This window comes from Sciurus vulgaris (genome assembly GCF_902686455.1).
Source record: "Sciurus vulgaris genome assembly, chromosome: 7".
In the NCBI taxonomy this organism is placed as follows: domain Eukaryota; kingdom Metazoa; phylum Chordata; class Mammalia; order Rodentia; family Sciuridae; genus Sciurus; species Sciurus vulgaris.
This window is the reverse complement of record NC_136467.1, coordinates 107,119,758-107,131,881: the sequence shown is the minus strand read 5'-3', so window position 1 is coordinate 107,131,881 and position 12,124 is coordinate 107,119,758. Positions and strand designations below refer to the sequence as shown.

The 12,124-nt window shown below is 32.6% G+C and overlaps 1 protein-coding gene across 3 annotated transcripts in view; it reads left to right on the top strand.

Moving 5' to 3' along the window:
• Window positions 1-12,124, top strand: part of TFAP2D (transcription factor AP-2 delta) — a gene marked incomplete at both ends in the record, with an annotated part of 57,872 nt that overhangs the window by 32,444 nt on the left and 13,304 nt on the right. For all 3 annotated transcript variants that reach the window (XM_079146132.1, XM_079146134.1, XM_079146133.1), the window contains one exon: window positions 7,622-7,763. In XM_079146132.1, coding sequence (XP_079002258.1) covers window positions 7,622-7,763 — 142 coding nt within the window. The remainder of the gene's footprint in view (window positions 1-7,621; window positions 7,764-12,124) is intronic.

The window sequence follows — 12,124 nt, the reverse complement described above, 5'->3', positions numbered from 1 at the left end:
CATTCCCCAAGTCATTCATTTCCTTTCCCAGAAGAAAACAAACATTATTGGTTTCTCTTGTTTCCTTCCAAGAATATGTGTGTATGCATTTTTTTCATTTTCAAAAGAAATTACAACCTTTTATAACATGATTTTGCACTTTATGTTTTACACTTTATCTGAATGTTCATTCTTTTTCTAGTGCTTACATGTCATTCATTCTTTTAAACACTCTTGCATTACATTGAGCATGTGTATCATAATTTATTAAATAAGTCTTCTATTAAATATTATTGATGTGCTTTTAGCCGTTGGCTATTATAAATAATGCTGTAGTGAGTAACCTCACACTTATATATTTATGCAGACATATAAGTACATCTATTCAGGAAATTCTTAGGAATGGTGTTGAAATATCAAAAGATGTTTATATCTGTAATTTTGATAGGTTATTGACAGATTCTTCTCAAAACGTAAATTTATAATCTTATTGTCAATGGGGAGCTTATAAAAATTGACATGATATTTCTTTATCTTCTGGCCTCAACAGGGAGTTATCAATTTCATTTTTGCTAATTTGATGGATTGAAAAAAATTTCTTTTAAAAGGAAGTTGAACATATTTTTAGACTTCTATGAGCTTTTATGTCTGTTCACTTACTTTGTGTTTCTTGGGTAACTTTTGATAATTTTCTCATTGATTTATAAGTGCTCATTTTATTTGTTTTTCTGTACACAGAAAAACATATATATAGCATATATGCACATATATACATATATGTATATATATACACACACATATTTGTCTGCGGTGTAAGTTGCAAGCCCTCTCACCCCTGGCTTTCATTGTTCTTTGTTCTTTGCTATTAACAGGTATTCATTTGTTTGTTCAAGTCTTTTTCATGCAAAGCCTTTCATGTTGATGAAATCATATTTGTCATATATTTTATTTCTCTACACTTAGTTTTTGAGTATAACAAAACTACTTTAAAAGGCCTTTTAAATTTAAGATTATAAAAGAATTATTCTATGTTATTCTTTAATTACTTTGCTGTTTTATTTTTATGTTTAAATCTTTGATCCATCTGGAATTTGTTTTGTTGTTGGATATATGGTATAGATGTAGCTTTTTCCCCAGATGGCCACCCAGTTGTCTCAACACTTTTAATGATAATCCATCATGTCCCTACTAACTTGAAAAACAAACTATCATGTACCAAATCTTCCTGTACAAACTGACTTTTTCAGTAATTTTTGTCACTATTTCCCTAATAATGCTCTTTCTGCTCCAATTACCACATCTCCTCCTTTGTTTCTGGAGTTTATACTGCATCAGCCAAATAAGGTATAATTCATCTTTCAAGAACCTGGCTAGACAGGCTCTTACACCTTAACATTAACTCCCCAGTGACTGCCTTTCCTTTGTGTAAGTCTCAGAATCCTCACATATGGTGAGAATGTGTAGTCCACCCCCACATAATGCTTTCTCTTCTCCTTAGGATAGTGATTTTCAACTATGGTTTGAGAGACTTACTTTAGGAGCTTTCAAAAAAATGTTCATGCCCTATCACCAGAAATTAACTGATATAGATAAAACCCAGGCATGGGTGTGTATGCATGTGTTTGTGTCTATGTGTGTATGTGTGTGTGTAAGATTAGAGATCAAACCCTGGAACTTGTGCATGGCAGGCAAACTACTCCACTAGTGATCTAGTCCCCAATCCAACACCCATTTTTAAAGTAAATTCCCAGGTTGTGGAAATATGATGAAGAGCTTTGTCTTTAATATAGTCTTTAATTAAATGATTCCTTTGCTAGACATACCTTTTTTCATAGGTTTTTAATATATATTTAATTTTCCAGCAAGTCTCTTTTGTTTTAGTTTTGCACTGTATTCTTTGGAGGGGATGTCTCATAGGACTATTATAATTAACCAATAAATTATTTTAAAGCTTTTTCATGTAAAAAAAGGACAAAGGTTGTGAGTACCTGTTACAAATCAGGTATTGTGCTAATTGTAGGCTATTTAATGCGGAACAAACTATTGCTTTGAGAAACAAAGTGTTGGTATTTGAAGAAAATTATCATTAAACTAGGGGAGTTACCAGATTCGAAGACACCTATGTCATAGATCATATGAAATGTAGTGTTGTAGACTGCATTTCTTTCTCCTTTCAGAATAGCTTAAAAACTTATAATAAATGTAGCAACTTTATCCCTTAGCTTTATAGGTTTATACTGTATCTTGTATAAGACAATGATTTTAGCTGGGTATGATACTATATGTCTGTAATCCCACCTACTTAGGAGGATGAGGCAAGAGGATTATGAGTTCTAGGTCAGCGTTAGCAATTTTGCAAGACCCTGCCTCATAATAAAGTGGGCTGGGGATAAAGCTCAGAGGTAGGCTCAATCCCTAGTACAAATAAATAAATAAAATTTATTTAACATAATATCTTATCCAGATTTGAAACTATTCACAAATTTACTTTCGAATACATACATCTTGAAATAATTCCTTAGGTTCAAATGTGCTCTCTCACTATACATGAAAATAAGATTGAAATCATAGATAAATGACTGTAATGTAAAACATATGAATTATTGCTTTCATTAATGACATTGCCTATTGCAAGATTAAGTTAAACCTAAATTGTTGTGAGGTAATATTGTTACAGTGGTAATTGGTAGGAATTTTCTAATGAATTACAATGTGGAATTGGTGCTTAATACAAATTAGTGTTGAATATTGACTTTTAGTTGTATAAAGTACATTTTTCTTAAAATACAATAATTTTAAAAAGACAAATCCTTAATAACTGCGTAAGATATTAAAAATCAGATATTTTATTTCTACCTAAAAGCACCATTAGATTTGCCCCAGAAGAACTAGAACCTCAGTACAATGTGTAGTCAACTTCATCACAAGCAATTTTTCCATTAACTTCGCATTTCAAGGCAGCATCAATGATTGCCACTTGTTTTTCCTTATACTTTCCCCTAGATTCCCTGAAACCAGGGAGCAAATTATCTCTTTATGTTCTTCCCATGTCTGGAATTTACTTTTCCCTGCTTTTTAAAAAAGCAAGAGTCATCTTCTAATGCTGTTAATATTGAAAAGTTGAATATCCCTCAGTGATTTCCACGTTTTTGGAAGGGAGAGGGTATTGTTATATAGTACATAGTGCCTGAAGCCTTGCACTTAGGATACTCCTTTCCAAGCACTAATCTCATCTTCCTAAACACCCATGGATCCTATCTCTAAATTATATAATTCTTGAATTAATATGAAATAAAACTGATGGATTTATCAAAGTTATTATGTTGTTTCAGTTGTGTTTAAAAATAAGAGGATGGGTCGGGTGTAAGGCCCTCAGCAATTCAGCAAGATCTTATCTCAAAATAAAAAATAACAAAAGGGCTAGGGAAGTAGCTCAGTGGTAAAGCGCCTCTGGTTTAAACCCCTAGTGCCAAAAGAAAGAAAGTTAAAAAAAAAAAAAAAAGATAAGAGGATGGGACTGGAGGTATGGCTCAGTTGTAGCTGTGTTTGACCCCCACAGAACTACAAAGAGAGACAGACTGACAGACAGACTGACAGGGTGAGAGAGGAGATAGCCAAGTGTCACAATACAATGAAATAAAGGCAGAACTTTAAACCATATTAAAGATAAAATAAACTGGGCACTGTGGCACATGCCTGTAATCCCAGAAGCTGGGGAGGCTGAGTCAGGAGGATCACAAGTTCAAAGCCAGTCTCAGCAAAAATGAGGTGCTAAGCAACTGAGTGAAACCCTGTCTCTAAATAAAATAAAAATTGGGCTGGGGATATGGCTCAGGGGTCGAGTGTCCCTGAGTTTAGTTCCCAGTACCCAAAAAATAAAATAACTGTGGCATCCTACCTCATCTCTTTGTAGAAGTGAGGTGATAGCAGCCATTCATGGGAATAGAAGGGACAATGTTCTTGGTCCTTCCTGGAATACCCTTTCCACCACAGGTTACTGAGCCTGTTCATTGTTCACAGAGTTATTTAGTCCCACCATAATGACAGAGAAGTTAGTATGTCTTTATTTTTTCACAAATCAGTCAACTTCCCCTATATTCTTCTTCGTATACTTCTTTGATGCCAAAATTTTAATTTTCCTTAAACCTTCGATTCTAAGGTATCTGCTATAAAAGATTTGACTGTAGATTGTTCATTGTTTCAGATATCTATGTTTTAGTTCATGGATCCATTTATTCATTCATTCCTGGGTCCTCATGCACAAAAACTTTCTTGGCAGGATATACCCATTTTAACTACATATCAGAGTGTCTTCACTTGCCACTTCTTTTGATGTAGCATTGCTATACATCCTGTAACAATGTTACATCGCAAGCAGTTAGAAGCAGTAAACAGAACTAAGGGAAGGAGGAATCTGGCTGTCAGTGTAAATGTAAATAGCAGCTGTTCCACTCAAACTGTTTTTAATACCACCACACGTGAGAGCTTTGCATAAAATGGAACAGATCCTCAGGAATCAGGTTTTAGCACAAAATTCAAGAGGCATGCTGCCATCCTCCTGTTTGCATTGTTTATATATGTACTAGTCTACATTAAAATATTATTTAAATCACTTATTTCTGTGTGAACAATGCATTGTGAAGCTATACCAGCATACATAATTTTAGTATAAAGATGACAATGCCAATGATGTTATTATGTTGCAAGATACTTTTGAGTCCTAAAAAACATAAGAGTTCATCCTCTGATCAAGTGCTGTAGTAGCATTAGCTGATGGGTCAAGCTTTAACATCTTTACCTACAAATTTGAAAACTATCAAATAACCTCCCTTTATCATTTCTCTAGCAAAAGCGAACAGCCTATATGGTACTGCAATATCCTTTTAAAAATATCCTTGTGCCATTTCTTTCACTAAATACACATTCATTTTCTTTCCTAATTGGTTAGGGTGATAAACTATGCTAGTAATAAACACTTCAAATATATTGCTTATACAGCTTTACCCAAAACTGTCATCCTCCATTAAACTAGCAACACTCATGCATGCTAATTAATATAGAAATCCCTTCTATTTAGTTATGTCATCTTTCTACTTAAAATGGAGGGGGAAACCAATGTTTTCTACCATATGAATATAAAAATCTCAACTAAAGACCTGCCATGGCTCATTTAAAATGTTGTGTGAGGGGACTTTATCAACTAGTTCATAAACATTATCTGCACTAATAAATTTACTTTGTTGTGACATTTTTATATTAAACTCTTTTTTCAAAGGCCTGGAATAGGAGCCTTCACATTGTGGGAATGAAAGAAATGGTTACAGCATGAATGAGTTAGTGAGAAAAATCAATGTCTTCTGGTAACAAATAAAAATTAGACTTACTTGCATAAATGTGGCATTTAATTTTGATGTTGGGTTAATATTTGTGCACATTGAAAATTCAAATCAGGATGCTAACTAATATCTGCATATTAGTCACAGCAGGCTATCTCATTGTCTAAATGTTCTTTTCTGACAAATAAACAAGGACAAAGACCCCGCTGGTTCTTATTTAGTCATTAGGCATAAATCATACAAACAAAGCTGGGATGTCACTAAGTGGTAGAGCACTTGCCTAGCATTTGTAAGGCTCAGGGTTTGATTTGAGCAACACAAATGCACACACACACACACACACACACACACACACACACACAATCATACTGACAAACCACTGTTAGAGAGTTCTTAGTCCTTTTATTTTCTTAGTATATGTCAAGGAATTCTTTTGAGAGGAAAATTTTTATGAAAAAGACTATAAACAAAATATTGAACCCCAGTTAATCATATTCATGCTAAAGTTTTTAGGAGGTTGCATACTGATATTTATAATTTCCTCTGAAGTATATAAAATATAATATAGATTAATGGTATATGGAGGTATAGAAGCATGACTGTATATGTGATAAAGCAAATTTTGTGTAATATTCAGCATAAGCATATGAATGTTCATTGTACAATTTTTAACTTTCCTATATTTTGATTTTTCATAATAAAATGTTTGGGAAAAGTTCTTGCATTTTATTCTTAATATTTTTAGTTGTATTCCTAATTTCTCTACAACTAAAAATACCAGGTGTGATAGTGCATGCCTATAATCTGCCAGTTCTGGAGGCTGAGACAGGAGAATCATGAATTCAAAGCCAGACTTAGCAACTTAGTGAGGCCCTGTCTCAAAATAAAAAAGAATGGGGATGTGGTTCAGTGGTTAAGTACCCCTGGTTCAATCTCTGGTACAAAAATAAATAAATAAATAAATAATTTCAAGGAAAATTTACTCTCACCATTATATTTTCTCTGCTCTGTTCCATCCTAAAATACCTTCCCATTTTCTACAATTGTTAATTTTCTTTGTAAACATAAATTTCCCTATCTGAAAAAATAATATTTATTTGAACCCATCACTTTTTAGGGTGTTTGGCCAATCATCAAACAAACTTCATAATTTTTGTCATCAAATCTGATTAGTTTATATTTCTTCATGGAAAAAAATTGATTAACTATGTGGATGTTGGACCATCTCCCTAGGAACACCACCTTTTTCTCATTTGAAGTTTCATAAATCACTTCAAAGTCTATTTGCTATTTATATACAATATCTCCAATATAATATCACTATAATATTAATAAATGTGCATAAAGTACAGATAATGTTTTTATAGCTATAATGAAAATTATCAAATATTGTGTTTTTGTTTTTATTGCTACTATTATTGCTGTGACTTTGTCCTTCCTAGTTTTGTACCTTAACCAAAGTTGGTGCTTAGGGTATATACCACAAAACCTTGATAATTATTTTTTGTGTGTGTGGGGCTAGGAGTTGAACCCAGAGCCTCATATGCTCTAAAACTGAGCTATAAACCCTGCTCAAGCTTGATTTTTTAAAAATAAGTTTTAATTACTAGATAAGATTTAAATTGAGTGAATTTTAAAACTACTAAGTGCTTTCTAGATTGATTTCCTTCACTCAGTTTTACTTTGCTGGTAAAACATTCTTATCCCATCTCTTAAAAATTTACTTGGACTTCATATTTTGTGAAAAACTAAAGTTATCTTTGATTTTATTATACCTAAGAATTGTACACAGTGCTATAACATATTGAGGCCTGGTAATGCTAGTTCTATAATCACATACTCTACTATCTTTATTAATGTAATGTTATAAAATGGACATAATTCATATCTTTTGTCCTCCAACAAGTTCCAACTACTTTGAAAAGTTATTTGCACTCTTTGCTAGATATTTGTGGAAAACAGCATGATATGCACATGGAGCATTTTTCCCCTGGGAATAACTGTATAGAATTTTGGATACCAATCTGGTCTAATGACGACAGCATGAGAGGAATACTAACTCCTGGATTGTGTTTTGTTTTTGCCTCTCAATTCTCCGCATAACCCTGCTTAGTAAGTCCTGTCTCTGATCCTCGGTTTCTACTTATTCCTCCTCACTGACCCCCATAAGTCTTCTCTCTTGGAGAATGAAAAGGAAAAATGATCCATCTAACCACAACCAAGAGTGGAACTTCAGGTACATGTAGGATACTACTGTTAGGGAGTTAGATATTGATCAGAAACTAAATTGTGTTGTCTGCCAACAGGAGAGGCTTTGCATTTGGCCCGGGATTTTGGCTACACATGTGAAACAGAGTTTCCAGCCAAAGCAGTAGGAGAACACCTTGCCAGACAACATATGGAACAGAAGGAACAGACAGCAAGAAAAAAGATGATCCTGGCGACCAAGTAAGCACCCTGAGGGAGCCTCTATGAACCGTCATCCTCAGTTATTTCTATTTTGTTTGAATTGAAGGGAACAGTCTAGAAAGCACGAACTCTCTTAACACAAGAGGATCTCATACTTCAGCAGCTAAATACATTAAACAAGGACACATACTCATCTGCATCCAGGGCAAGGTCACATACTACCCTTGGTTAGAGATGGGGCTATCAATGAATGTGATGAAAGCTGGTAGAAAACCTCTTTAAAACGTGCAGATATTCTCAGGAGGAAAATATGTATAGGAAATGTATATTCCAGGCAAATACGTCCTTGGTTGCTATGTAATTTGGTCTAAGGTACTCATTGTGCCTTTATAAATGAGGATAACAATCTTAAAATCTGATAAATGTTTGAGAATGTTATAAAAGATGACACAGATACATAAGGGGTAAAAGGGAGACGTCTTGGACCAAGGATCAACATTAATACCCAATTTTCTCTGATGAACAATGAAGGATATTATCCCTGCACTGTCCCACTTGTCATGATAATATTGTTTAAACAAAAGTCATAATGTATGTGAAAAAATATGAAAATTATGAAAAAAATGCAAATTACAACAATGAAAGAAAGAATGCTGGCAAATGTGTCATTACAATTGGAGAAGGAAGCTTGTATAAGATGACTTCTAAATTCCCTCAAACTTGAAAGTTCTTTGATAATTTGTGGAAAACTGCTATTTATGTGTGAGTCTGTAAGTACCAATGGAAGTCATGATCAAAGATTTTAGGAAAAAACCCTTCAGGTGATGGCTCATTCTTGCTATCTTCTCTATACTAAAATAAGTTATTGTTACATTTAGAACATTAATAATCTTAAAGTATTTCCTAATCTATTTTCAGATTCTAGAAGTGATAGTTCCAAGTTATTTAGTCATCATTTATACATTATGTGGGGAAAGTACTTTAAGAGAAAATACAAGGCAAATAGGATTAAAAACATTATTTCTTAGAAACTGATGTCAAAATGATTATGCAACAACTTTAAAACATGCTAACAAATTGAAAATTTAAATTAACTAAAAATACAGGAAACCAAAATAAAATATTCCCTCTTTCATCAGCTTCTAATGTAACACAGGGATCTTTTTTTAATTTAAGAGGTTATATGAGACATCTATCATATAGACCTGCCCGAGATACTTGAGTCCCTTACTTTGTTCACTGCTTCTGACTCCTACTGTTTGTGTTTAGGCTTATATTTATGTATTACTCTTCTAATTACTATAAATTACTATTATATAAAGTACTATATAATTGTTGCATCTTGTCTCAAAGAGAAGGAAGCAAAAGGCAGTAGCAAAAGGAGAAGAAAAAAGTCAAAGTAAGATAAGGAGGAAAGGAATAGCAGAGAGACTGAAGACCAAGAAATAAGTAAAAAATGTACAAGGAAGGTATAAAACTTTGACTTCAAATTTGGGGATATAAACATTGTGTTGTGCAAGCATGGGAAATTCTGCGTGGGGGAAGACCTAAATCTGGACTTCTTGCATAGTTTAATTTTCTTGGGGATCTTTGCTTCTACTTTTCTTGGACTCTTTTCTTCTTTCAAATAGTTTCTTGCTGCAGAGGATCTCCATCTGTCATGTTTCAGTTTCTCCAGAAGGAATTGAAAGTACTTGTAGTTGCTTAGTTTGAATCATTAATGAAATTCAGGACAAAGGTAAATATTTGTAACAGATTAAGATAATTATATATTAGACATTAGGTAGTAACTCCAGGTGTTCCCAAAGCATCATGTCATTCTAGCTGGCAGCATCAGGCAGAGTTCCTATATACAAAATAACACTGAGTGATACTGTCATCTCAAAATTCAAATTATCCAAGGGAAAAATATGTTCAATGCTTTCCAAATTGAAATTCCCTGGTTGTGGTTTCATCATGCATATTCTAAGACTCACCAATCTATAGAAATCCTTCTTCATGTCCTCTTTCTCCCCAGGAACAACAGTTTTGTGAATATCACCTCAACGTTCTAAACACAAATTCCTATTTTCACAGGTGTTCCCATTACTCTGTTGAAGGGTTTTGGAATCTCTGGATATATCCAAATTGATAATGAAATTTTGTTTTCACAGAAAATATAAATACTTTCAGATTTGTCAAAGTTATGCTGAGACATCTGTTTTAGTGTAGATTCAACCAGGCAGAAGAATTTTCCTTTAGCCTGTAATATAAACAATCTATATTATTTGGGTTGCTATTTTTAACTTTGATTTCAAAAAACATTTGGAGAAAATGTATTTTCTTGGATTCCTCTGTACATAGTTAGACATTTGCAGATCATTAAATGCCAATGATCAATTTTCAGATGAGCAAATAGGTCCTAATTATCTGGAAAATTAAGATACAATCTTCATAATTTTTTGTCATTTTGGTATTTATATGTATCCCATCTTCTCATTATTCAATATGAAATAAAAATTAGAGTCAGAGACTATGTAGCAATTGCTAATATAATACAAACAGTTATATACATAAATAGGTAAATTATTGTGGGAATAACTTTTTGCAACATATGAACAGACCCAACATGTGTTTCAAGCAGTTTTAATTTTCAACCAATGGCAAAGCATTGAGTATGTTATCAATTAAATGTTCAAATCAACATTAAGTGTCCTATATTGATATTAATTTAATTCTAGTCACCCCAAGTTTGTTCATAAGACTTCAACAAACCCAGTGACTATTGTAGAGCACTTGTTTAACTTGTTTGAAGTCCTGGGTTTAATCCCCAGTACCAAACAAAACAACTGCATCAAAAAATATATATGAAATACAAAATTCACTGGATGAGAAATCTAACTGCTGATCTTCATTGCCAGATTGCTTATATGTTTTTTCCTACCTCAATGAACAAAAATAAAACATTCAGTTTTAATAAGAAAAAATATATTTTATTTAATTAAGTATACAGTTATATAATGTATGTAATAATACAAAGGGTTCATTGATTAAGTGCCATTAGTCTCCCGATTTTTCTTTAATTGTAGAGTTTTGTTGATTAACCAAAATATTTTTGTATAATTCAAACAATTATGTAGGTAAAAAATAAAATGTAAGAAAAATCTTTAATTCCAAAAATGTACTGGAGGAAATATTTGTTTATTTGTTTAATAGAAAACATGTAAACCTCTTCACTGAATTTAGGAATAAATGTTTACTTTAATATTTGACCTATGTTAAGTAAAGCAGAAGTTAATAATTATAAATTGTTACCATAATAGTAATTCTTAATATGAGAAGCATTGAACTTTATGTCCTAATACCAGCTAAAAATATTACTTCCTTTAGGACAATGATGTTAAGTGACAAAATTAGAATATATGATTCACTAAAGATCATCTGTGTTACATGATTCATAATATGACATTTTGTTCTGAGGCATAAGATTATTTCCTATTGTAGCTTCATAACTAAAAATGTAAATAAGAATGAAGCTAGTAATAAAATAATAATTTTGTAACTCTCATAATGAGATGATGGTGATAATTGATTATGGGGAATCTGTAGGATTGTTTCCTTACTTATGTCTGGAAGTAATACTAAGTCCTAAGTCCTAAGTCCATCCTTTAAGAATGGAATTAAATATCAAAAGTTGCAAATTCTAATACTGTGCCTATTAGAGCTTCGTGTGTGGTACAGTTGAATTATTCAGCATGAATTAAATTATTACACACTTTTCCTTTTCCTCATTTCTTTTTTTTTTTTTTTTACAATTTCATTATAGTGTGCTGTATAGCTTGCCAAAGTTGATTTGACAATCTGTAAATTAGTTTATTCAATTATATAAGCAATTTTGATACCATACTACAAAAACTAAAGCAATGTTTCAACCTTTAATTTTTTAAATTTCATTTCAATCTAAGAGAAAATTAAAAAACTGGTCTTAGCTCCAATCATTCTTAGAACAAATCATAATGATGACCTATTACACAAGAATTCACATTACTAGTCATAAAAATGATAGCATGAGGCTATATTAAAATTGCACTTTGAAGTTTCCTAGAAGCAAAGATTACAGTGTATCTAATTTTTAAATAACACATATGACTATGCCCCCACACACTAGCATCAGATTCTTAGGTAATTCAGCAGAAGTACCCTTCCTCATTCAGTTATTAAAATATAAGCAACAAACCTGAAATTTTGCCAACTGAGTTTCACCTGGAACACAAGACAGAAGAACTCATAGCTAATATTCTCAATGAAAGTAGGCACAAGCTAAAAGCATGCATATAGGCACTGAATCTCGAGACTCACCCCAAAAGTTACTGGGGGATGTGGAGAATCCTGTTTTAATCAAGCTGATAGGGACTATATTT